This window comes from Chenopodium album, chromosome 22, assembly GCF_948465745.1.
Source record: "Chenopodium album chromosome 22, dcCheAlbu1.1, whole genome shotgun sequence".
NCBI classification, from domain to species: domain Eukaryota; kingdom Viridiplantae; phylum Streptophyta; class Magnoliopsida; order Caryophyllales; family Amaranthaceae; genus Chenopodium; species Chenopodium album.
This window is the reverse complement of record NC_137855.1, coordinates 31,909,348-31,936,975: the sequence shown is the minus strand read 5'-3', so window position 1 is coordinate 31,936,975 and position 27,628 is coordinate 31,909,348. Positions and strand designations below refer to the sequence as shown.

General features: G+C 34.4%; 4 protein-coding genes and 1 pseudogene across 5 annotated transcripts; 3 read left to right on the top strand and 2 right to left on the bottom strand.

Annotated features, from left to right (window-relative positions):
• Positions 1 to 44: 44 nt before the first annotated feature.
• Positions 45 to 757, top strand: LOC145604198 (uncharacterized). Its single transcript, XM_081660137.1, has 2 exons — positions 45 to 63; positions 141 to 757. Exons 1-2 carry the CDS (start codon positions 45 to 47, stop codon positions 755 to 757), a joined length of 636 nt encoding a protein of 211 aa, XP_081516263.1.
• Positions 758 to 5,112: 4,355 nt separating this feature from the next.
• Positions 5,113 to 6,295, top strand: LOC145604197 (putative receptor-like protein kinase At5g59700). Its single transcript, XM_081660136.1, has 3 exons — positions 5,113 to 5,545; positions 5,642 to 5,839; positions 5,898 to 6,295. Exons 1-3 carry the CDS (start codon positions 5,113 to 5,115, stop codon positions 6,293 to 6,295), a joined length of 1,029 nt encoding a protein of 342 aa, XP_081516262.1.
• A 4,748-nt stretch (positions 6,296 to 11,043) lies between these two features.
• On the top strand, positions 11,044 to 13,840 carry LOC145604195 (BES1/BZR1 homolog protein 4 pseudogene; annotated as a pseudogene).
• Positions 13,841 to 14,452: 612 nt separating this feature from the next.
• On the bottom strand, positions 14,453 to 21,190 carry LOC145604994 (uncharacterized). The gene is made up of 5 exons (XM_081660994.1): positions 20,782 to 21,190; positions 19,035 to 19,946; positions 18,147 to 18,347; positions 15,669 to 15,864; positions 14,453 to 14,851 (listed from the first exon to the last, which is right to left on the bottom strand). Exons 1-5 carry the CDS (start codon positions 20,881 to 20,883, stop codon positions 14,667 to 14,669), a joined length of 1,596 nt encoding a protein of 531 aa, XP_081517120.1. The 5' UTR covers positions 20,884 to 21,190; the 3' UTR covers positions 14,453 to 14,666.
• A 1,051-nt stretch (positions 21,191 to 22,241) lies between these two features.
• LOC145604806 (universal stress protein A-like protein) lies at positions 22,242 to 26,469 on the bottom strand. 2 transcript variants are annotated; one of them, XM_081660762.1, is made up of 5 exons: positions 26,312 to 26,469; positions 24,641 to 24,852; positions 23,637 to 23,758; positions 23,370 to 23,488; positions 22,242 to 22,508 (listed from the first exon to the last, which is right to left on the bottom strand). In XM_081660762.1, exons 2-5 carry the CDS (start codon positions 24,819 to 24,821, stop codon positions 22,400 to 22,402), a joined length of 531 nt encoding a protein of 176 aa, XP_081516888.1. In that variant the 5' UTR covers positions 24,822 to 24,852; positions 26,312 to 26,469; the 3' UTR covers positions 22,242 to 22,399. The 2 variants fall into 2 exon arrangements, with proteins under 2 accessions (XP_081516888.1, XP_081516889.1); XM_081660763.1 differs by having other exon boundaries at positions 24,641 to 24,837; positions 26,312 to 26,458.
• Positions 26,470 to 27,628: the final 1,159 nt, after the last annotated feature.

Below are 27,628 nucleotides of genomic sequence, written 5' to 3'. Positions count from 1 at the left end.
GCATGCATTGACGGTGGAAAAATTGTACACTTCGATTAAAAGGTATGTTTTCTGTAAGACCAGGTAAACCCACATTAATCTTGGAAGCTGTGGCATCATATGATCTTTGGATCTGGCATGCTTTTTTTTTCGGACACCAGGTAGTCGTAATGATATTAACGTTCTTGATAGATCCCCTTTGATTAACGATGTTTTTGAAGGTCGTGCACCTTCTATTAACTATGTTGTGAATGACCATCAATACAATATGGGGTATTATCTCACTGATGGTATATATCCTAAATGGGCAGCATTTATTCCTACAATATCACTACCACAAAATGAAAAAGAATGTCTTTTTGCCAAATTACAAGAAGCTAGACGAAAGGATGTTAAGCTTGCTTTTGGAGTATTACAAGCTCGTTTTGCAATAATACAGAATCCTACGCTAGCTTGTGACTCATCAATGTTAGGAAAAATAATGATAGCATGTATCATTATGCACAATATGATCGTTGAGGATGAAAGAGATACGTATAAAACGTATTACGATCCAAATGAATATGATCAAGCTATAAATGCGTCTTCAAGTAATAGAAATATTGAAGAGCCTTTTCAGTTTGAAAATAGCAACAATCGAATTCCAAGTTTGAAAACTTATATGTCTAATAGAACTCGTGTTCGTGATGAAGCTATGCATAGAGCCTTGAAGAAAGACTTAGTTGAACATATGTTGCTCAAATTCGGTGTTAACCATAGGCAAAATAATTTGCGTTAAAAGTTGTATAATCGCAACATTAAATTATTGTATTTGAACTCAATCACGCTTCGTTGTTATCTTTTAAAGATTGTTGTCAGTTGATAGAATATGTATTATTTTTATTATTATCGAATTTAGTAAATTTGTAATTATTGTGTATTTCTTAATTAACGACTAATTACTTACTAATTAAATAATATAATGCATTAAGTTTAAACATAAGTCATTTTATTCAATTAATGTATGCTAATAATAATTATTACTTTTAATTGATTATTACCAAGTGCATTAGTTATATATGATAGGATTAAAGAGAGATATTGTGTAGTGGGGTTGGGTAAAAGTAGGAGAGAGAAAATATATAACCAAAAAGTTGTGGTTAACTATTGGGAGACATTGGTTATTAAATAGGTATAAGAGTGGTTGTAGGTGAGGTGGAAGATGTAGAAATTATTAAAATAAGCAATAACCACAATGGTTGTGGGCAACCATTGTGTTTACTCTCAATTAAGGTTTATTTCGTTATTTTCGGTTAAACCTTTTGTCAATTGTTGGGTGTATACAAACCAACACTTTCCACAGGCCCTTAGGCCTTAGCACAACCAATTGCTGCTGCCACTCGTAGTACCCATTTAAACCGATCGTATCATAAGCTATGAGATACAATTAAGCGCAGAACCCATTCTGAATTATTCTTCACATAACTATAATTATCCTATTACTCTAACATGCAATCAGTTTTTGTAGTAATTTCCCCTTTAAGATGTAGACCTCGAAAAATCAATCAATTTAGGCTCAAGAATCACTTGAATCGGAGCTTGGAGCTATGTTTTAGAGCCTTTGGAATTTCTGGCTGCTATTCTGCCTTTTGTTACTTCTGAGGCACGTTTATTGTTGTTGTTGTTGTTGATTTGATTAATGATGTTTGCTTATTTAGTTTCTGGTCAAAAATTGATCTTCTAAATTGAGAAGAGTCTTTTGATGGATGGATATTGGGGAAAATTAGGTGGTAAAAGGGTTAGAAAAGGTCACGTGAGGGTCACGTGGTATAGTCAACACCAGAATCCGACTATTGGTAGTCTCTTACAACAATTACCATATTCCATTTTCGCGAGGGTCACAAAAAAGTCAGCGCTGGAATCCGACCATTGTTGCGCCTGACGGCACTACTTATCGAAAGGTTTGTCTGTTTTGATCTTTTCTTATTCATACATTCATTGCGTAAATCTTCGTTGAATAGAGAAAGTATGCAAAATAAAATGTTTTGAATGAGTGGAAGATGGTAATTTGAAGGGAGGATCGATATTAATTAATTACGAAGTATTTATTTAAGTTAAATTAGTGTCATACGAATATTATTTTATGTCATCGATGTTAAAATTTAAGTTATTCAAGGTTAAGAATATTGAATTCTCAATTAATTTGTAAATTTGTCTTCGTACAATTTTATAATTCAATGCAGCACTGCCACCCACAATATAATGAATGCCACGAAAAAAAAAAATTAATGAGTGATTCACATCATTATTTGTGATTCCGGCTAATTATAAATTTACACGATTCAAGTCAACTACAGAGTACTTAGTCAATTGTAATCTTCTACATTATTTAATGTTTTGTACTTCCCATTGCAATATCTCATTATTGTTATTTGTCTTATTCTTTCCTCCTTGATTCCCATGTAAATTTACAAACAGGAATGTAATTTAGGGACGGAGGGAGTATTTAAATACTAGTACTTGGATTTGTCGGTATCTACAAGACTACAATTGACTCCGTAATAACTTATAGACTACGAAGTACTTAGTTTCTCATCCATGGAAATATGAACCACAATAAATGTAATTACTATAAAGGACTCCCACATGTAGAAGAGGTATTAAGGACTCGCTAATTTCTTGGTGATAATTAATTTTTCAGTATTTGTTTTTGTTTTTATGTAACGACTCGTCACTCATATGATCTCCTTTAGCCAAAATGGTAAAAATAATGATCATCAATTCTTCTTGGACTTCTGTTATAATAATGCACCATGGACCTTTTTTTCCATTTGACTATATATCTTATATGAATTATATCCATTATATTAATCATAATATTTTATATAACATGCATCATATCACATGTTTATTAATGTTCATTTGTAATTAATTAAGGCCGTTTTTAGATAAAAAGGATGAATTTGAAAAATTATTTTATGTAAATTTGGCCGAAAAAGGGGGGGAGAGATTGGTTAGGGATATGATTAGATTTCATTGACCAAAATACCCTTTTATTGCAAAGGGTTTTAGCCTTTTGTGAGATTTAGGATTAGGGGCTAATATGTCAAATGATAAAGCTTAGTAGTAGAATTGTAGCAGTGCTTTGCTCAGCTACTTGCTTGTGATTCTCTGAGTAGTGACCACTAGTACTGCAAAGTGGTAGTGAGTTAGCACTTTAGCAGTGATTTGCGGCTACTGTGATTCTCTTACCAAGGTCTTGCCATCATTTTTTTCATTCCTCTTCTTTTCAACAACTAAAGTATTCCGTAGTAAACAACCATACCTTCATCAAAAAAAAAAAAAAAAAAAAAATTCACAAGTGTAAACAACAAATGAGTATAAAAAATGCAACATAATTGCATTTGATATTTGGGGCAAATCCTACAAATCATTCTTACCGCCTGGCCGGATGCCGCAAAGGAAGTTCCATTGCTAATAAGAAGACAGCTAGGCAGCTTCCATTGCTAACATAACAGTGAGTCTTCTTAACTTACTTTGAAGCTAGGATTATGATATATGATAGATTCTACGTATGCTTAATTGTTAATTAAAAGGCCAGGTTTAGCTAGCTAGATGATAGAATCATATCCCTCGTTTTTAAACTTGCTTTAAATTTCTTTTACTAGCTCCACATGCATGCATATAAGCAATCAGGGTAATTTTAAAGTTTCTTTTACATGATTATAAAATTTTTTAAGGTTAGTTATTAGAGATGAACTTACATACTTGTATGTTTATTCAAGAAGGCAAGGGTCATGAAAGGTATAACTAACCTTTATTACTAAATTTACAGCAAAATTGATAATCGTGAACCATAATAAGATAATCTTTGATTTAATTAAAGTTAATTCAAAAGACATTCGAAAACCCTAACTTATATGAGGTGTTTATCGAAGCTAAATTAACCAATTTTATGTAAGTATACTAATTGATTAATTGGGTACTATAGTTTATTAATGTAAAATTGGGGTTCACTTTTTTTACTAAATTTGATTGGATGTGTGTAATTAATTTGGTTATTAAAAGGTGTTCCTAAAAATGTTTAGGTGACACATGGCGCTCTCCTCATTCAATCAAGTTTTTCATTCCATATGTTCATAAATATAGTTCTTACAAGATTTGAACCCACAACCTTCAGCTTAAACTTTAACATGTTAGCCACTAAGCTATTACCATATTACTTGTGATTCTATCAAATTTAAATATTAGTAAAGATTTCTATCATAGAAATAATGCAATAACCCGGGGCATCGCCCGGGCATAAAAACTAGTTAGAGCATTAAATGGGGAATGGTGTTTATATATAAAAAAATATAGACCATTTAATTTAAATAAAAAAATATATTAACAGCATGATCAACTAGGTCCCCTTTTCCCTTGTTTAAACTTTTATTACACTTTTATTTTATTACACATATTTAGTAAGTAATTAAATTATTTACTACGGAGTATAAATTTATATGAGTAAAGCAATTAAAAAAATTTATAGTATATAGTAGTATAAATTACATAAATTACCATATATATACAAAGTAGTTTTTAAACTTATGATATACGGAGACAATGGAAAACATAGAAAGATAATCTATTGAACATATAGAGTACTTTTTTAATTTAATCATTGTATTATTTTGATTACTAGAATATAAATTATTCCGTATTTGTAAAATAAATATTTATCAAACAAAACAATTGTTAAAAATTAAAGGCTAATAATTAACGCTAATATATATAATACATAATATATAATATATAATATATAATATATATAATAAAATTAAAATTCTGTAATGGAGGTACATAACATGAGAGCTATTTGGCATAAGATTAGTCGAACGGATGTGATTGTTGCACCAATTTTGGTTTATGAAACTTGTAGGAGAGTGAAAACACTAAGTTATAATAGTGCAAATGTCAACATCACCTCAAAATTTTATGTCGAGTCGAAGTTCCAGTATTTAATACGATAACATTTTTGTAACATCGTGAGTGCATCAAAAGACTACAAATTATCCTTCACCGTTTATTAATTCATGGTTGGTTCCTCATACATTAGACTTTACCAATGGGGTATTTGGTGTCCCTGTTTATGTTGATATCGTGACCTCAATGATGACTGGTGAGGAGCTTAGTATAAGCATTGGACCAACTTTGAGATATGGGATCAAACATGAAGCTTTTTTGAATGGTTTGGAGATCATGAAAATTGATGGTGGTTATCGCTCTCTAGTTTGGGGTAATAATAGTTCGCCTTCTTCTATGGAAAAAAGCAATAATCGGTTACGTGTTGTGATAGTTTGCACAAGTGTTGTGGGGTTCATTCTTGTGATGGGTGTCATTCTCTTCTTTGTTTTCAAAATGAAAAGGGGGGAGTTGAATTTTGAAATTGGCATCCCTTTAACACTCTTTAGAGGGACTTCCCACTCAACAAGAAACACCAACGCGAATGAGTCAATAATCAATGAGCAGACTTTAATTCGCTATTCTTTATCATACATCAAAGAAATTACAAATGATTTCGATGATGAACATGTTGTTGGTCAGGGTAGTTTCGGGAAAGTCTACTGAGGTGTTGTCTTAGAGGATGGCAAAGTGGTTGCCATAAAACGAGGTAATATGGTTTCTTTGTTGGGCTCTCCAGAGAGATCTTTCAGGACAGAACTTGAATTGACGCTACAATGTCGCCATCGTAATTTGGTTTCTTTGTTGGGATATTGTGATGAAGAGAATGTGAAGGTTTTGGTTCTTGAGTTCATGGCAAACGGAACCCTTAAGAGTCATCTTTATCCTGAAGATACTGAAGCAACTAGTTTGAGCTGGGAACAGAGACTTGAGATATGTATTGGTGCTGCTAGGGGACTTTATTATCTCCATTCTGGTCTTCGTGGAAAAAAAAGGTATTATTCACGGCGATGTCAAACCATCAAATATATTGCTTGATGAGGATTTTAAAGCCAAACTTGCTGACTTTGGGTTATCAAAGATTACCTTGGGTAATTCTCAGGCTAGTGTTTCAATACATAGAGGAACTCATGGATACCTAGATCCTGAGATTAGGCATAGAGTTCGCATAACCGTAAAATCAGACGTATATGACTTCGGGATGGTCTTATTCGAAGTTCTTTGTGCAAAACGCGCTAATGATATCGAAGCGCTTAATGGACATAATAGCTTCCGTGATCTAGCCGTGTATTCACAGAAAAATGGGAAATTGCATCATATCATTGATCGACGCCTTACAAATGCAAACGCAGATCAGTTGAGATATATGGGAGAATTGCTAAGATGTGTGTAAAAAAGAAGGGTTTTAGAAGGCCTTCAATGGGAAAGGTGATTGCGGAGTTGCTCGTAGCACAACGACTTCAAAACCCTACAGTAGAACCAAGATCGAGTTCCAGTTCTGATTTTGGTGAAGCTACAACTTCTCTGCCTATTTGGTTTGATGATTCTTCGTTGAATGCTCCTATCGAAAACATATTGAGGCCAACGGATAATCAAAATGTAATGTTACCTATTTATCTTTTTTGTATCATTTCTTTGGCAACTCTGTTTTCTTGTATCATTTATTGTATTGTACCTTGACAACATATGTAGGAGCAGCAAGAGGGGGAAGTGGTGCCTTTTCCGATTTGAACCAAAAATAACACGCTGAGTGGGAAAATTACAAGGAACGACTATCTGTAAGTTTATTAGATTCTGCATCATTTAATAATTAGGATCTTCTGTTTGTGTTTCTTTGAACGGATGAGGCAATGTTCTCTATAGGATTTTATGTGCAAAATAGATGAATCTAATTGTGATTACCATGTGATGCTTGGATGCTTGTAATATGTTGTACTACCTGTTTAGTGTAGTAATTTGTTCCAAATTTTCAGAGGCATTCTGATTTCTTTCACTTGTCTAATTAAACTGGATGAAGGCAAACAAAAGCCGCAACTAGATGATAGCTTTGAAAATGTCTTGACATTGATAATTTTTGTCCTGAAATATTTGGTTTATAAGCTTGAGCAGTTGAGCACCAAAGTACTAACCTTTTCACAGCTGCAAAGTTGGATGTGCAACCTAAGCAAACTCAAGTAATGTACACTTTCGATGTTCCCTTAGTTCCATAGAAGTAAAAATGACTTGACCACTTAAATTTTGGATTAATTTATGTTTAGAATATAATTCCAATCTATGTAGTCATATAAGAAAATGGTTGACAGGTCTTTATACAATGTTTGCATATAATCTATTCATGGCAGAGTTTTTCAGCTAGCAAGAAGGCCTTGAACTTATCAGAGATATGATACGACTGTTTGATTGCTATTTACAGTTTCCGCTTCCAGAGATAAGCGAAAGGAAATGGCTCTAGAAAGCCGTACATTCTTTGGCTAAATAAGTTTTGTAAGCCACTAAGCCCCAAAATTCTTTTCAGAGGACAGTCACAGACAAGTATATATCTTTGGACTTCAGTATCGACCGTATGTTCTTTTTAACACTACTGGTTTCTTTTGAATAGTACAGTATCTTAAATATTGGATCTCATTTACTCATAGCATATCAGTTCACTTGTACGTGGCACACATGCGCTCAAATCGCCCACCATAACTTATAATATTATTGAGGAGTGTTTTGAGTATCTTAAATGATGCCAGGCTTTTTCTCTTCCACTTATTAGCATCTTTTATCTTAAAAAATAAAAAATGTTGCACAAACTTCAGTAATGTCTGAGCTATCAAGTTCAAAATAAAACTGTAATCATTCCATGCCATTAGAAGGTGCATATACTCTTCCTGAATCAACTGCAGGAAATTTCAACCAAAATAAGGAATACAGTAGGTTGGTGGGCATTAGGTAAGAAGTGCCTTTTCTCTGTATACATTTATGCATTCAGTGTGTCTGAAACTACTACTAAGCTACATTGTCTTTGTCCACATGATGTATTCAGCATGCTTTTTTGTGCCTTTGAGATTGATGGTTTTCTACAATTCCTTTGTTCTAAACTGTGCAAATCAAATCGCCTCTTCCATAGCTTGCTGCCGTGCACTAAGATGTTATCTGCAGTTCTTAGTGGTTAAAATCGTATCTTTGATAATGTCTTTTGAACCATTTTTCTTGGGGGTTTAGGATCCTTCTTCCTCGTGTAATTGTAAGCAAAGTGTTCATATTATTGCTGAAGCAACCAATAATACTACCTCCGTTACAAGTTATGTGCAACGATTAGACATTTTCATTCTCTGCTTTATGTCAAATCGTTGCACATAACCTGTAACAGAGGTAGTATATGGAAATTTTGTGTAGAACTGCCCTAAAGATAGGGTTATTTGTGAACAACTACCCATTTTTATTTTATTTGTTTAGAACTACCTGCAAGTTTGAAAACGTTTGGGTAGCACTACCCAGTAACGTTTTCTATCCAATTAAGACGTTATTAGAGCCCACATTTTCACTTTTACCACTCAATTTAATCCCCCAATGTATTTAAAGATTTTTATTTACTGTAATTAACCTAATTAAGGTTTTAATTAGGATTTCATTTTAAGATTCATAAGTTTAGTATTATTTAGGGATTTTGATTTTTAAGGTTTGGGGGTTTAATTGAATTCGGATTTTTGCTTATTTTGGCATTAATTGGCCATTGTAATTGACAAAAGTGAAAAATTGGGTCAAAGTAGCGTCTTAATTGGATGGAAAATGTTATTGGGTAGTGTTATCCAAACGTTTATAAACTTGCGGGTAGTTCTAAACAAATTAAAAAAAATGGGTAGTTGTTCACATATGACCCTATCTTTAGGGTAGTTCTACAAGAAATTTCCAATAATATATAGATCTTTCTTGTTCTCAGAAATTCTGCCATATGAGATGCGCTTTTAGTTTACAACCTTTACATGGTAAAATGAGCTCATGTGCAACTCTCACCAATATGCTTTAAATATAAATGGTTAAGAATTGCAACCACATGCTTAGCTTGTATTTTCAACACTACCAAAAGCCATTTTTTGAACTCTGAATTATAAGTTAAGAGCATGAATAACAGACCGACAGTTTGCATTCTGAAGAACTCAGATATAATTTCTTCTTTTCTTAAATTGGAGCTTGCTTACATATATTGAGCCACTGAAGAATCAAAATTAGTCGTTCTCTGTATGTACTGAATTAAGTGATGTTATGCTACAGGCAAGTCTTAATGCATGTCAAGCAGCTGATGTACCAGGCTACCAGCTAGGTGTTGCAGAAAGATCACAAGATCAGAATGAGGACAAATAAAGGTGCATATAGATTGTGTTGTATTTTATTTTGATCTTCCTATTTTAAACTAGAAGCATGCATGCATGCATGCACTCTTCTCCAAACCCAGTCAAATGCAGGTATATGTACTTTGAGAACTTGCTATACGCCTTTATATATATACGTCCTCCAACCAAAATACATTACTCCGTAATATTCACATACAGTATCATGAGAATTGAGATGTCCAGAATTTTGGTGTGCATGGCCATCCTACAATAGTACTTGTAATCCATAATGGTTTGTGATTATTGATTAGCATCATTTGGAGTATTAATTGACAGGTAGATATGTCAGAGGGCCTTTTTAAAAAATTTGTCGAAAATAACACGACCTTTGAGCGGTTTTTCTAAAATAGCACCACCTTTCGATTATTCCAAAATAAAACCACCTTTCACATACTTCCGCCATAAATGGTACGTGACCGGTTGGTAACCTGTAAAACAGGTTACCTATGACACGTGTCACAATGTCTTTGGCCAATTTTTTTTACACAATATTGATTAAAAAAAATTAAAAAAATCTAATAAATTAAAAAATAAATAAATAAACCCCCCTGCTAGCCCATCATATCACCAGAACCACCACCCCCACCAACCCAGCCCACCTGAAACCACCCCATCTTAGCCCCCATCCCCATTTTCGATCCCCCTTCCCTTTTCCGTCATCATTTCTGACCCCTCTTCCCCTTCCCATCCTCGTTTTTGGGCCCCTTCCATTTTTCATTACCATATTCGATCTCCTTCCCCTTATCTTCTCCATTTCCGCTGCCCCCTTCCCTTCCAGTTGCGGTGCCCCTCCCCTTCCCTTCCCCATTTTCAGCCCCTTACCACCTCTCTCCTTCCTCGAAACCTTCTCGCCAGAAATGATGGTTATTTAAAGGGGAAGGGTTCCAAGGGACAATGAAGGGATGGGGGTCAAATCTGCTACGAGGAGTAAAGGGAGGGCTAAAATTGGGAACGGGAAAGGGAGGGGACGAAAAGGAAGGGGGGTTTGAAACTGGGAAGGGGGGCTAAGGAGGGGGTTTCAGGTGGGATAGTTTGGTGGGGGTGGTGGTTCTCGGTGAAAAGGGGGCTAGGCTGGCTGGGGAGGGGAAAGATGGGAGGTTTAATATTTTTTTTTTCTAATTTTTAGTTTTTTTTTTAGTTTTTTTAGGTTTTTTTTTTTTAAATCAAAATTGTAAAAAAAAATAAAAATTGAACCAAAGATATTGTGACATGTGTCACGGGGTGACTTGTAAAACAGGTTACAGGTTTTTTGTACCATTTATGGCGGAAGTATGTGAAAGGTCGTTTTATTTTGGAATAATCGAAAGGTGGTGCTATTTTAGGATGACTGCTCAAAGGTCGTGATATTTTCGACAAATTTTCCTTTTAAAATTTCATGGCTTATTTTAAACACATATGACTCGTTTGAACACAAGACACGCTGAGATGGTAAAATTTTGTAGTGAAGCCCAACATTGTTAAAGTGCCTCAAGTCATCATAGAGTTTAGCTTTAGGTCTGTTATAGCAGTGTCACAATCACTTCTAGCAAACGTCATTACCCTTTTTCTCCTACAAATTCCTACACTATATTATTTACCAATTACCAATTTACCACAATTATTTATTTATTATGTTACGTTACAAGTACTACATTATTGATACTTCCTTAAAATACTTCCACACAAACTGTGAATTTATAAAACTCCATTACCAACAATTCTACACCAATTTCAACATTGTCATCTTTATTCAGACCCATTTATACATAAAGAAGATCTCAATAGAATGGCACCAGGAAATGGCGGAACGGCTTCGACAACGACTAGAACGCCGTCATGGAGAGAGAGAGAGAACAACAAGAGAAGAGAACGAAAGCGTAGAGCCATCGCTGCTAAAATCTATTCCGGGCTTCGAATGTACGGGAGTTATAAACTACCCAAGCATTGTGACAATAATCAAGTTCTTAGAGCTCTTTGTCATGAAGCTGGCTGGATTGTTGAACCTGATGGCACTACTTATCGAAAGGTTTGTCTGTCTCTTTCGATCTTTTCTTATTCATACATTATTCGTTGCATAAATCTTTGTAGGACAAAGGGAGTATACGAAATAATAAAATGTAATTGGATGACCGAAAAATGATAATGTAAAGGGAGGGTTGATATGATATTAATTACTTTATTGAGTTTAATAAGTTTCATAAGAGTATTATTTTATGTCATCCATCTTAAAATTGAAGGGGATCAAGGTTAAGATTAAGTTAAAATAAAATTAAAATTTGTACAAGTTAAGATAAAGTTGTACTAATATTTCTCAATTAATCAAGACTTGGTACAATGCAGCACTACCACAGTACACTGAATACCATGAGAGAAATTTAATGAGATTCACGTAATTATTTGTGATTTCTAACTAATTATAAATTTGCACGATTTAAGTCAAGTACGGAGTATTTATATACAAGTACTTGGATTTGTTGGTATCTACAATTGACTCGTAACAACCTATAAACTTATTGTTAGTCTATTACGTAATAAACTAATAATGGTTGTGAATTACGGAGTATGTAGTTTCTCATCCAAGAAGATTTGAACCACAATCAATGGAATTACTATTACTGTTTAACTCTTACATGTAGAAAGGGGTATAAAGGACTTGCTAATTTCTTGGCAATAATTGATTTTTTAGTTTTTGTTTCTGTTATAATGTAACGACTCATATGTACTCCTTAGCCAAAATGGTAAAAATAATGATCATCAATTCTTCTTGGACTTTTGTTATTAAAAATAATGCACCATGGACCATAATTTCCATTTGACCGTATCGTATTCCATTAATTATTTTTATACACCACGCATAATATCATATGTTAATTTTTGTTTAATTATTAATGGCTTTTTTAGGTAAAAAGAATGAATTTTAAAAACTGATTTATGTAAATGTTGACCAAAAAATGGTGGAAGAAAGGATATGGTAAGACCTCATAATTTTTATTGAAAAATGACCAAAATACCCTTTTGCAAAAGGTTTTAGCCTTTTGTGAGACTTAGGAGTAGGGGCAAATATGTCAAATGATAGGGCTTAGTGGTAGAAGTGTGGCAGTGCTTTGCTCAGCTAGTGTGATTTTCTGAGCAGTGACCACTAGTTGTGATGCAAATTCGGCTTTTGTCAGAAATCGTGGGATTCAATAATTTAAGGGTCAATTTCGTTTTTTCTGACTACTTTCGTACATTTTGTTGCATAAGGAATTAATGATCATTTTTATTAAAATTTATTCTTAAAACAGTGGAAATCGTTTTACTTGATTTATCTTTGGAATTTTGAGTAGGATTTGACCCCATACTTGTTTGGTAAGAATATTTTAGTGTAAATCGATTCGATTCATTGTGGATGAGAGTTAGTGCTCGTGTGTAAGTTATGTAAGAACGATCCTGACAATCATCCTGTCAAAAAAAAAAAAAAAAAGTTTATGTAAGAAAGTATATACGTAGTACAAAGTATGGACAATTTGATTTTTGGGTAAATTCAAATGAATTTTAAGCTAAGGTGGACTAAATTATAGTTTGGGTACTTGACCATAAGGCACGACACGATAGGATGAATGATGTAGGGGTGAGTGTGCGAGGATGAGAGTACGTGACTACATGATGAGTTATGTATGTTTATGAGTTATGTAGCTTGAAGGCGTGATAGCGTGAGTGTGTGGTTACGCGATGCCAGACTAGACGTCATCCTTTGCTCCATTCTTTACATTAGACATATTTTATGTATTTGTTTGCCCAAGAAAAAATTGGAAATTTTAAAGTTACTTGCTAAAATAAATTCTAAATCTCATGTATTGTTATGCTTATTTAGCTTACACTTTCATAGGTCCAATAATTGTTTCTTTTAATGCAGGGGTGCAAGCCTATCAAACCCTTGGGCATCACAGGCAGGTCTATATCAGCAAGTCCATGCTCATCGTACCAACCGAGCCCTAGTTCATCTTTCCACCCGAGCCCTGCATCCTCCTCTTTAGCAAGCCCTGCTTCATCTTCTTACACCGCAAACACAACTTTTCTCCAAGGGACTTCTCTGATTCCATGGCTTAAGAACCTGTCACCACCACCCTCGTCTTCCAAGCTACCTCATCTCTACATTCATGGGAATTCCATTAGTGCTCCTGTAACACCTGCTTTGTGCTCATCCCCTTCCTCTCCGACATTCAGCCTTGTCTCTTCTCATCATCCATTTGGTGGATTCTTTACTGCAAATGCTGTCGTTGGAGGTGGTTCTCCTCGAATGCTGTCGCCTTTACAAAGTGGAACTTGTTCTCCTGCTATTCCTGCAGGTTGTGATCACAGTGCTGGTGTTCCGGTGTCTAGAATGATGTCGGATGAGTTTGCTCTCAGGGGTAATGCCAAGGGACTTCTCAAAGCATGGGAAGGAGAGATCATTCATGAAGATTGTGGATCTGACGATCTTGAGCTCACACTTGGATCCTCCAGGACAAGGTACTTTTGAGTTGAATAGCATAATTCACTACAAAGAGGCTGCACATTTGGCTGATATATGCCTGACTCGTAATGAAATTTCTTGCAGGTAAGAGATTTGGACACTGGGAAGTGATGCAGCTAGCTCTAAATCAACAAAAACCTGATATGGTTTATAATGGAAGATTCAAATTTATACTGATTATTGTCAATTAGCTGTTTGGTAGCTTATTAATAGTTAAGAGAAGTAGTAAATCATGCATCACTAGTAGTGTTGCTCGCAGATGTTTTATTCTAATGTTTTGTACTGACTTGGTTTCATCGTTACAATCTGCAACCGCGTATTAGGTTTGCATTTGGAAACTGAAACTTGTTTTAAATACAGTGATTAGAAGTTGAAACTGTCATATATTTCTAACTTTGAGCTTCTCATGCTCTTATGATCCCTTTTTCTCCAGACTCTTATAGATATATCTTTGTAATGCATAATCATGCATTTATTATGGTTTGCTGGTACTATCGTAGCATGCTACTATTGTATGTACATTGAGTTACCCAGCCTCCTAACAAGAACCATCAAACATATAGCAATACCTCTTTGAAGCTCTTGCCTCCAAACACTGAACATCAGTGGCTTAAAAACATGAGGCCATTGAGGCAGTGGAAGACGCAAAGCTTAGGCAATTTCAAGATTTCAACAATTAATGTTAATATTTACAATCAGATTGTTTCGAAACTTTTTAATTTTAATGATTATTTACCGTAAACACAAATCAATATTTGTAAATTTTGCTGTACAAATGTATACGCCGTTAAGTGCCTTTGTAGAATAAATTAAATCAATGAGATGGCGTAACTTGAAGAATAAGGAGGCTGACAGAATCTACAGTTGAGACCCAAGCTTGGGACAAAGCCAATATATACAAATGTTTCAGACCTTCATCCCTCCAATTTCTGATATAAATCTGTTAGTGCATCATAGAGGATAGCAGCAGCAGGAGGTCGTGGCAATGATCCAAGCAAAATGTCAGACGCCTTCAGAGATGAACTGCCATAAAATCTAGAATTTTCTTTATGGCGAGCTGTAACTATATTACTCTCAAGGGAACAACCAACAAATGCACCTGTACAATCAATGATGTAAATCAGCCATTAGATTACTCATCAGAACTAAGTAATGATTACAGGAATGTTATAAGCTCTTCAACAGCGGGTCAACTATTTAGCTTAAGCCAGTAAAGGAAACGCTTTCAGATAGTAATGTTCAACTTAAGGAATCAAGAAATGGTAATTAAAAAAACATTCAAATATATGGATGTAACTCCATGATTGAAGCCTCAAGTCAGGCCTGTCAATATCAGGCAAGTTTTCCTGCCCATATATTCAGCTCCACTTGCAATCCTCTGTTGCAACTTTTCAGCTATAAAAGTATTCAATTATGACAAATCACTCAAGATACCATTCTATTGTGCTAACATAAGTCGATAATCAGCATAACACATATGCACCAACATTCCCAATAATGTAATACTAATTTCTCGCCTATCCCCACAACCTACAAAATGGCAGTGGCTTGTAACTGGGGAGAAAATTTGACCAGATTTTTTAGCATAGATTCCTCTGGGAAACCAAAATCTCTCTAAAAAAATTCATGATACTGAGTACTGACTACTGATTCACAGATTATATCCCCAACCTGGCATCACTCCAAGGTATTACATTATATACCCAACCTGGCATCAAAGTAGTCTACTGTCTACAATTCTACATGCACAAACATGCTCTGTGGTCTAGAATATGGACCCTTCACATTAAAAAATAAAAATTAGAAAAGTCTACAGCATCATAAAATTTATTTAAATAATGTTAATAATGTTAAGATAACACAAGGGAATAAATAGAGGTGTCAGTCAATTAGCTGAAAATTTTGCAGCAATGTACCTTTACTGCAGCTATATGTATAACAAGCTGCAACACCTCCATCCCCAGCACGTATATCTGCTTCTGCAGACCTTCCCACAACACCAGCAGATGCACTCATTCCAGCACCAAAAGATATGTGCATATTTCCTCCAAACATCTTGACAGCTTCACTAGTTCTCAGCACAATTATAAAATCTGTACACTGTCCTCCTACCTGTAAAACAATGACATCATCATCATCTTTATATTCAAACCTCATAAACTCGCAAATTCCACATGAATTAAGAAATAAAAAAAGGTTAGGGAAGGTTTAAAAGGAATCACAATCAAAATGGAGATAACATTTAGTGGTCCAATACTCCAATGACTAAATATCACATACAATTAAACATGAAATCAGATTATCAAAAAAGAATTATTATTTTTTTGGGAATTTGGATGAACAAAAGAATTGATAAATGAAATAAAAGCAAGAGGAACACCATAAACAAGACCAGGGCTTCAATATGTACATTTACAGGACCAAGATTCATAACAATGTTAATGCTCATTATAACAAAGGCCACCTTCATTGCAAATCAGTGAAACAGCTAGGCAATAACTCCATCAAAGGACAGCTATAGACACCACTTTATCCCTCAAGGACTCTCAGCTAGAACTTTTACCCTGAAAGATCCAATCATTCCTTTCCATCCACAAAACCAAGGAATTGTCACTCAACAAGCTACCTTTCATAAAATTCTCCTTCCCTTAAGCCTCCCAACTGTAATTTAATGCACAAACAAATTATCCACGTGAGATAGCAAACACACTCAAAGATTCAAAAAATTGCAAACAACCTGTCCTAGGGAAAGGAAGCCAGCCTCCTCACTACCAACACATAAGACAGACAAATTAAGAGATGGACTATTATTCAATCTTTTTTTCCTGCAGATTTTCTATAATGCTAAGCCAATCCAAACAAGTAGGTACATGCAGTCCGCATGAAATGCCTTTTATTCATAGGGAAAATCCAAACAAGTAGGTACATGCAGTCCGCATGAAATGCCTTTTATTCATAGGAAAGTTAGCTTTTTAAAAACATTTGGTGAGTGGAAGAAGTCCTAATCTGTAATTGTCTGAAGCTGAGTTACTTGGGTAAAACGAACCCACAAAAGAAGAAACCCCCAACCAATTCAGAGGCAAGCAAAGACTCTGAGACTTGGGACTCTATTCATATCAGTTGATGCTTAACTTATAGATACTGAGATTTTGAATATAAACATTGTATCTGAAAGGGTTTTCTATTTCCTTTGACAAGGTGAGAGGGGGGGGGGGGGGGGGGGTGTGGTGGTGTTAATCACTCCTCAGTCCTATAGACGTTAGAGAAGCATTTTGAAGGCATTTTTCCGTGTTTCCATCACGTAAATGGAAAAATGCAGCTTCTCTCCCAATTCCATTTTCCATGCTTCTAGACAAGTAGGCAACACCAGGAAAGGAAGTTATTCGTATTCCCACTGATTTATTTAATCTCCAATGGAATTTAGACGTAAGCTTTCATCCTTTCCAATCATATGCACCAGCAGGCCAGCTGCTGACAATAAGTCACCATTTCACCCATAATACAAAACATGAAAACAAGCTCTTTCAAGCTGAGATCAAGGAGATTCCAAATTTTAGCTTATGAGTTGTCTAGTGACCTGAGACTATAGCTCATCACAGAGAATCGCATGCGTCTTTATGAAACTTCCAACAAAAGCAGAATTGCAATGATGCAGGACACTGTATCACCTCAAAGTGCTTTGTAAAACCCCTCCTCCATGTAAATGCTGAGAAATTTTCAATTTCCCTTTTTGTTTGGTACACCAAGCCACCCAAGTTTCCACAAAAGAATGCTGAAATTTCATCAGATATTTGGTAATATATACGCATACTTCCTCTGTTCACTAATAGTTACACTGTTTCTCTTATAAAGGTCAAAATTAAATATTTTTAATTTAAATTTTCATTAATATACAAGGGAAAAATTGTCACATGATATCTTATGATTTCATCTCAATTTATATTTTCATAATGTTAAGATTTTATAACTTTTACTAATGTACAAATAAAAAAATCCATGGTTAAACAAGTGCATAAGAGATTGTGTCACAGGAAATATATGGTGCAACTATTAGTGAACGGAGAAAGTATTAGTGTAAAAACAAATTTGATCCTTTTAAACCTTGTTTTATAAACGTGAAACATTTTTTTGTTTTGAAAACATGACAAGGTGAATATCGTCAAAAAGGTACTCATTGATATTTGATACATCAACAATTCAACAGCCTAAAAATAAATGAATAGATAAAAGCAGCATTAAAACATGCAGGCAAAAGCTACAGAGATATTTCACTGTGTTGCATAAAAAAAGGACACATGATGTTTGTTAATTAACTGAAATATTTTGACAATCATCTTCAATGCATAATATTAACTTCAATGAAGTCACATCCAAGAAAAAGGAAAGAGTGTCACCTGAACTCCCCAACCCAAGCCAAATGAAGCAATGGCAGAAGGAGCTGACCAAGAACCATCTTTCCTTCGAGCAACAACCAGCCCAGTACCTACTTTGTAAGTCATGACAGTACCAACTTTGGCGACAGTGAGAATGGCAAGGCCTTTTGCCTGCTTCAAAATAGCATCCGGGATGCACTTTTCATTTGACATAGAGCCCATCTGTACATTATTTTCATGAATATGTAATTGTTTTAGTTGATTTGCAATAAAAAGAGCAAATTCAAAGTTTAGAAAAAGAAAACAACAAACTCCATCAATGCAATAATTTTAATGTTTTTCATGATATTTAATTAATTACGCACAAAGGTACACAACACACACTACAGCCAAAGAAACTATACTTGTAAATTAGTACTTTCGCAGTTTCAGTGTTTCACCACACTAACACAACACAGTGTTTACCAAAATCTACATATGAAACAAATCGCAGCACTTATTTTAGATGGATAACAAGCTGCATATTAAGTTCACAAGCTCAATCCTACCTGAAGTGGGACGAAAGTAAGAAATTTACTACTACTCCTTTTGTCCCAGAATAACCGGCACAGTCAACCTTTGCACACATGCCGATGCTTAGTTTGACCTTATTTTTATAAAACTAAATATAAATGAAAATTATAATAAAAGTTTTATTATGAAACTTTATTTTAGTACCTATCTAACAACATATTTTAAGACAAAATATGTTTTTATTATATTAGTAAATAATTATAGTCAAATTTAATAAATAAATAGTGAAAAGAAAAAAAAAAAAAAAAAAAAAAAAAAAAGTCTAACATCTCAGTTATTCTGGGACGGAGGGAGTAATATATTATTAAAAAAAAACACATTCATATGTGTAGATACCTTGTTATAGCTTTTGAGTGCATTTGTTGCCTTGTAAATCTCATATTCCATGGACTGGCCCCAAGGGAAATTTAGCCAAGATCTCAAGGTACTGAGATCTGTCAAATCATGGGTTGGCAACTGTGCAGCACGACTAACTTGGTCCATCAAATACCCCTGCACAGACTCCAAACGCACACCGCACACATCACAGACACGTTGTGGATCTGAAGTGCGGAACTTCACAGGCAATAGGCTCCTCCCCTTTGAGCATTCATTGCAGAACACTCCCCCACAAAAGCGACAGTGATGCCTGGAGCACATAATAGGATGAAAACGAACACTACAAAGCATGCAGGCTGATGCAGAACTGTCAGGAAGCCAACGTGGAGGCTCTGTCTCCAAAATCTCCTGCACGTTCACTATGGTCGCCTCAGTGAGAGTTTGAGCCATTTCCTTCCATGCTTGTTCCAGAAAGTTAGATGTTATCCAGGAGAGTTGTCTTTGATGAAAGTCCCCAGAAGCAATTGCCTTCACCTTCCCACCAGCCACAATCATCATCTCCATAACCACATCCCACATTGTTAGCTCCTTATTTTCTCCAATAAAATGATCCCAATCCATATCTGTGTCGGGCAAGTAGCCCCCATTTAAAGAAGGATTCGAAGCCCATTTTTCATGTTCACTTTCCGGTAGAGGAGGGACAGAGACAGGAATCCAAAACCCAGTTTCCTCAGAAACAGGGGCATCATAAATGAAGATTTTGCCATGCTTCTTATGGCCAGTGACTGCATTGTGTATGACATCATCATTCATCTCGGGATCTGAAGAAGACTTTATTTCAGAATGCACTGTCTCTCTCTTCTCTTCTTCCCCTACTTCATCAGCTACTCCATTCTCGCAGTTTTTTACACATCTCTCATCCTCTTTAACCTAACCATGCACAAGCATTACCATTCAAGTCAACTAAAACAGGTAATATTGATGACACCGAAATATTTCTACATATATCACAGTAAATTACAAGTGATGCCTTGTAGCAATTGTCATTATATACACTGCTAATTGCATACAAAACAGCGCTTCACAACTCAACCATGAGACTGTAGACAATTAATTTGCATCTAAATTCATTCTTTTATTCTTATTTGAAATTCTAAGACTTTGAATTCCTGTTTGTTTATGGCTGGACTGAACCAGAATTTCATACTCAAGAGCGAATACTTAACCTGCCCCTTAAAACACGGGGTAATGGACGTGTTGGCAAAATAAAACAATCTCAATTCCATCCAATATAGAATTAAAACTACTACCTCCGATTTTTTTTAGTTGCAACTTTGGGGTATTATTTGAGAGATATAAAATATTCCAAAGTTGCAACTAAAAAAATCGGAGGTAGTAGAAGTATTTCAAGATGATCATAATTTTCAGTTTTTTTCACACTTATAAGCTTTTTAAAAACAACCAAAGTATGATAATTGTAATCAGCAATTCTCTACAATACCCTAAACATAATGATCAAATTAGAACCCTAAAATAATCAACACCATAATTCTACCAAATCACAACACTAATCAAACCAAAAACATACCCCCTTTCATCACACAATATTTACTCAATCAATCAATCAAAAAGTTGCAACGAATTGCATAATATCATCAATCAATCAATCGGAACAATTAAATTTCTGAATAATCAAAAATACATGTAACAATTTACATAACAATTCAATAAAAGTGACACAAATTCAACAACAAATTCAAATTACCAGCGTAGGAAACGCGCGAGGTTCATAATCATGGAGTTCAATCTTAGGGTATCGAAAATTGCTGCTCTCAACTGACGAAGAAGGTTCGAAATTATCTTCCATGAATAATTCAATTAAATTCGATGAACAACCATAGGAGTCAATGATCACTTCTGTGCTTTCGTCTTCAGCTTCTGCTGATTTTATTTCCAGAAAAAGAAATCAAAACTAACTGCAAATTAATAGGATTTTGTCAAGAAAATTGGGAATCTAGGTTAAATTTGATTGAAATTATATTAGACAAGATGGAATTTGTTGAAATTATAATGATGAATATGATGTTGCTTTAAATGATAGAATTTAGAGTAGTTTTAATGGTGGAAGGAAACCAATTTTGGGTAGAGGGAAAGAGAGCCCAAATAGACTTCATCATTTGACGTGGCCCTTACATTAACCCAACGCTTTGTTGTTTCGAGTATTTTGGCTATCGAGTCAGGGGTGTTTGTTCGCTTTTCGATTTCCACTTTTAATTTGATTCAAAATTTATCGTGGTTCACTTTACCTTATTTTTGCTTAACTTTAATTATTTTTATTGAATTGAAATTATTTTTGCTGAACTGAAATTATTTATACTGATTTTCTATTATAATTGTTCTTTAAGAAAACTAAATTTTACTAAACTGGACTTATTTATACTGAACTAAAATTATTTTTACTGAACTGAAATTATTTTTATTGAACTGAACTTACTTTTACTAAATAGAACTTATTTTTACTTAATATTATTTTTGTAATGTAAAGTGATCAGTACCTTAGTTTTAATTTTTAAATTCAATCCAAATTAATTTTGGTTTTTTTAAAACATTCAAAAATTCAAATCAAATTTTGGTTACTTAGATAGATCCGAAATTCGAATTAAAATATGTTGTTAATTTTTAGGGTCTAATGAGAAAATTTAAGTTTTGAAGACACAGATGTACATGATTATTAAACGTACTTGCGAGTTACAGTGTGGAATTCGCCATATGGAGGGTACAACGTAATTAAGTGAAATCAGGAGGGTTACTATGGAAGAAAAAAAAACTTTTTTTTTTTTTTGTAAAAACATACCATAATTTAAATTTTTAATTACCTTCCTTTATTTTTATCAAGAATTTCCACATAAAAAGTGCCTCCTAATTTTTTTTTTTTTTCCTTAACACTTGCAAGTTACAATAAAAAAAATGCCCCAAGCATGCGAGGAAATAGCGATACACTTCCCCAACAATGCCAACCTGCTAGAGGGTATTTGCAATTGCAACGTCAAGGTCACAAAAGTTCATCTCCCACCGCCCATCGGGCTAGACGCCTAGACTTGCATAGTTGCATGTACTACAAAGACTAATAAGCCTAAAGTTATTAGGCCCTGCAGGGAAAACATACAGTATACAATATAGAACTTATACAAATATTGTACAGTATGAAGACCTTAAAGCAGACTCTGCAAGAGATCACCACAACGCATCGTATTCAATTCATTGTCATTAAAAAACAAGTCTTAAGCCCCCAATTTTCACTCGAATTCAAATTTACACAACATTCAAAATCTTAAAATCAGGTCTATATACAAAGCACCATGGTTCAGCCACAACACCAACATTTAATCATCTACAGGGTCTTGAGGAGTCTCCTCTGCACTCCGTTTGATTGTAATGACAGGGCATTCAGCATGCTTGACACAAAACTCACTGACAGTACCCACAAATACCCTGCATAGCAAACAGTCAAAACCACGTCTTCATACTTTCAAAGTAGAAAGAGATTAAGAAAAACTACTATCTGGAATTTGATTAGCCCAGACTACAACAGATTATGAATTTTAATGACTACTCCATGTGTCCATTCCAAAATATCTGTCACTGTTTAAAAGTGGGAAATTTGTACTACGAACTACGTTGCAAATTAGTATGATAGAACCGAAAAAGAGTTTTAGTCAAAAAAAAAAAAAAAAAAAAAAAAAAGCCCCCAACCCAAGATAAGCTTCTCTCCCTCTAATTCTTGGTCCAGCAATTCAGTCAAGAAATCCAACCCCTCATCATGTTGTCACCCAACTAGGTCCACCAAGCACAAGTAAGGAAAGGGATAAAAACAAAACAACAAAGCATTAGCCAGACAATCTGAAGCAACTGCCAAATCATGTATGTGCTCTCCTACAGTACAAAGGCCAGATTGAACAAAATAATTTTGGAGTGGAGATGATTTTACTTTGATAAAGACTTAGGGAAGATATTTTGGTCCATGTAGCACTGGGTAGCCAATAATAAAGCCGCTGCAAATGTTAAACAATCAATGGCTAGTAGCACTGCAGTAAATGAAATTATGAATGTGGTGCATCTAGGGATCAAGGCTTGAAAAGAAGGCAGTTTTCTGCAAATGATGGCTCAGTTTGGTGTGAAGGGGTCAATACTTATGACCTAAAAAAAAATTTATGAAAGCATTGAAAATTTCAGATGTAGAGTAGTGAATAATTCTACCCTTAAATTATAATAAGACTGAAAAGCAAAATCCACAGTAAATATTAGAACGAAGGAGAAAATCAAGAAAAAAGAACCCCAGAGAGTCTAGCATACCTCTGGAAAGGTCCAAGTCCCCTGCATCCCACAACAAGGAAATCAGGCTGAACCCGCTTCACCTCATGGCAAACAGTTTCTTGTGGATCACCCTTCCGAATCCAAGCTTCACAAGCAATCTGCAAGAATCATTTGAAAGCCAACAAAAGCATATATTAAAAGAATGATAAACCAAAAGAATTGCCCAAATATCAGCAAGCCTACTCAAAGAAACCAAAAAATCATGTAAGGATGATGAGTTCAGAGGTTGAAAAGATTTCACTTTACCCCTATTTCATGACATCTTTGAACAAAGTACTCCAAGAGATGAAGTCCTTTATTCTTTTCTTTGGCTTTCATGCTTTTGAAATCATCAGGTGATGCAAATATGCTATCCATATCATCAAATCCTAAAAAGAACACAATGTCAAAAAAAAAAAAAAATATGGGATATTCCTTCAAAATTCATCATAGGTATTAAATTATCTAAAGAAGATGAAGAAGCAACCTAAATATTTATACCAAGCAGAAAGAATAAATAAAAAATTAAAAAAATATATCTTTGCATAGACATTAGGGAATAGATTAGGTTAAAAAACTGTGCATGCATATAAATTATTATTTGCTGATACACTCTCAATGGTCAATGGTGCCACTTGTTTTCATAATGAATGTAGTTTCAAAAGAAAAGCCATGTGCAAAACATCCCAAAGTCACCACCCCCCTTCGTGTGATGATAAAAATTTCATACCAAAATCAGAATCAAAAAGGAAGAGGTGATGTGTGTCCTTTGGACATCATAAATTAGGTGGTGCAGATAATATACTGTGCAGAGGGGATGAGTAATAGAAAGCTTACAATATAACTTCATAAGTTGTGCGTGATAGAAGAAAAGTGAAAGCACAAATTGATGACAAAGCATATTTGTAAATTGTCAAAATATTTCTTGTGTCCCAATGTACATATGATAATCCAAACAATACAGATAATCCAAACGATACAGATAGAAGTATAGAACTGCAAACATATCATTAAATGCTTCAAATAAAGGCAGCCTTAACGCCCTTAAGCTAAAACATAGGTCAGTATATGATTTGTAATGTAGGTCATATACAAAATGCCCAAAAAAAAAAAAATTATAGCCAGAAGAACAAAAGTATGATTAAATACATAAAATTTGCCCCTAAAATGCGCAACAAGTCTACAACACCTTTGAAACATCTTAATTAGATAAATCAGTAATCAGATACAATAAGAAACAAATATTTAGGAGTATGAGAGAAAGAGAGTACCATCTTCATCAGGGACTTGCACATGGAGAAAGAGGAGCTTGAAGCCAGGAATATTGTCTCGCACGATCTTTTGGAGAGTCCATTCAAAAGCACCTTTGGAGCTAATGGAGGCATGAGGATAGCCTTTAATGCTGGATTGGTTCACCCCTATCAGCACTCGAGTTGGCTCGCTCCCACTCATCCTTTCTCTTTTCTCACTAGCAAAGAAGTCTCTGTAAGAGTACGTTTAGCTCAATAGTTGGAGGCAGAAAGAAAATAAATCATACAAGGAGGGAATCAAATAATATGCAGGATTTGGTTCAATTGCAGGACAGAAAACAGTGATAATATTTTTTACTTCTAAGGGTAATATGACTATGGAATACATCACTTGAACTTTTACTAATTATGATTCTATCTTGTATCCTTATTTGGGTCTCAAGATAGGGAAAAGAAACCAAATCCATATAGCCCCTTAGCTTTATGACTAGTTACAGAAACAAAAAAAACTAAATAAAACCATTCAACCCCATATGCTATTTATGCCTAACAAGCAGAAGCAGAACAAACTAAACACAGTAAACAGATGCAAATTAATGCTGGTCAATTGTCAAGAAGTTAGAACAAACTACATTAGCATAGCATGCAAATGCTTCACGAATCTCCACGGTAAAAAATGAGACTGTCTATAATGCAACAGCTCTTGAATCTCTAATATAAAATTTGCAATTGAAAATCCAAACAATTGTTTACAACTCACAAAAATTCCAGATGTAAACACAAAATTACATACAATTAACATAAGGGGAAATATAGCAAAGAATAAATACCAGATACGGAGTAACTAAATTCTGTTATACCATTATAGTGTAGAGGGAAAAAGGAAAATAATTCAGTATACCGCATTTCTATAGTATATTCTGAGGCAATCAAACTCCAAAATCTAGAGATTCCCATCATTCTTAAAAGAAAACAATAAGGAAATGGTGTAATATTGCCTACATTAGAATAGTGGACTATTTAAGCACTTAAGCTAGAAAAACGATAGATATTTGCAACGAAAAGGGTAACTAGACTCGTACATTTGTATTCTAATTCTGATTCAACTTGTAAATTCTGCTACATTCATATGCTCACAACTTGTCAAAATCATCAAATATACATCATAAATGTGTCAAGATATGGCCGTCTCCAACTAGGTTTTCTCATTTTAACCACAATTTAGGTGAATTAACCCGGTAATTGCCTCGATATAAGTAGACTAATGTTCTTGTTTATGAATCATTAAGAAACTATGAAAGCTACACCAACATGGAAATCAACAGGTACAGAATACAACCTCGAACAGTAATGTAAAACCTTAATTAAATCATTGCATATTCACTTAAACCCTAACCAAAAAATGCGGCGAAATAGGCAACATTTGAGCAAAAATTTCAAGAAAGCAAGATAATCTTTACATACCAGCAACTAAAATCAATCCAAAGAGCAAATTAAGAAAGAAATTAACAAATTAATCAAAATTAAATAATGAATAACAAGAACAAAATCCATAAATTAGGACAAATAATCAAAAATCAACAGAAAAAACAGCAAAATTAACTCAAAACCTAGAAGAAATTAAGATAAGCTAGTTAATCAAACAAAGATCAAACAACAAATAAAAAGTTGATTAAATAAATGGAAACTTACAAAGGATTCGAGAGTAAGTAAGAAAGAACTCAAGAAGAGAGAAAATGAAAATAGAATTGATGAAGAAATGAAAGAGAAATCTGGGTTTTTGGATTATTCTGAAGAATAAAAATATGATTATGTATGATGTTCTGGCGATAGGGCCCAGAAAGAGGCCGGTTTAACGTTTACAGAAGCAAACTATTTCAAATTCATTAACGACATTTTCTGGAGTCTTTTTTAATTTTATTTTTATTAATACGATTACTTTTATTTATTACAGTATTTATTTATTTATTTTGAATTAGATTCAAATATTTAATTCTGGACAGGGAAGCTTGGTCTTGTAAAACAATTATAATTATAATTTATTTTTATTTTAATTTAAATTTGTAATAAAGGATATAGATTGCCGCCTTGTGGTGACAACGTGGCATGCATAAAAGCCTCCAACGACATCGCCAATTCGTCATTAGCTATTAGCTAACATAAAACTACAAATTTAATACTACGTTGATACAAACCGAAATATTAAATTAATTAGTACTCATAATATATAACTATACTCAATATTAATTATGATGGTTGTTTTTTCTTAATTATGATTGAATTTGTATATAATTGAGAGTAAGGGCATATTCTCATTGACTGAATTGAGTTGAACTGAACTAAACTGAACTAAATTGGTGCTGAACTGAATATTATATTTTAGGAAATTTTGTCAGAAACCACCCGTTAAAAACACTTTTTTGTCAAAAACCACCCGAAAAAATTTTTGTTGTCTGGAACCACCCAATTTTAAAAATTAGTTGTCAAACGCCACTAGAGTCTATTTTCCGACATTGACTCAGAATTTCGGCGTTGACCCTTCCCCAATTCCCCCCTTCTAGACTTCTATTTCCCCTGTCTTTCTTCTCTCCTCTTCTCCTTCGAATCTGCTGGTCTCCTTCTTTTCTCTTCTCCTTCCATATCTCTTTCCTCTTCTTCATTATCTGCTGCTCTTCTCCTTCTTCTTTCTCTCTTTTCTTTCCTCTTCTCCTTCTCTTTTTCTCTTCTCTTTCCTCTTCTCCCTCCCTTTCTCTTTTCTCTTTTCTTTGTTGCTGGCAAAGGGGTTGGGTCATAACGCCAATTCGGTCCTCTTTCTCGCCGGCGTCGCGTGGAGGTACGGTGGTCGACACGAAATTGATAGTTATTTAGGTCAAATTCGACCATGAAAACTCTAGATCTAGAGTTTTCATGGTCGAATTTGACCATATTAAACCAAATTCGAGGTGACATTCAAAGCCAAATTCGATTATAGGTATGTTTTCTTGTTTTTAATTTTTCTTTAAAAAAAAG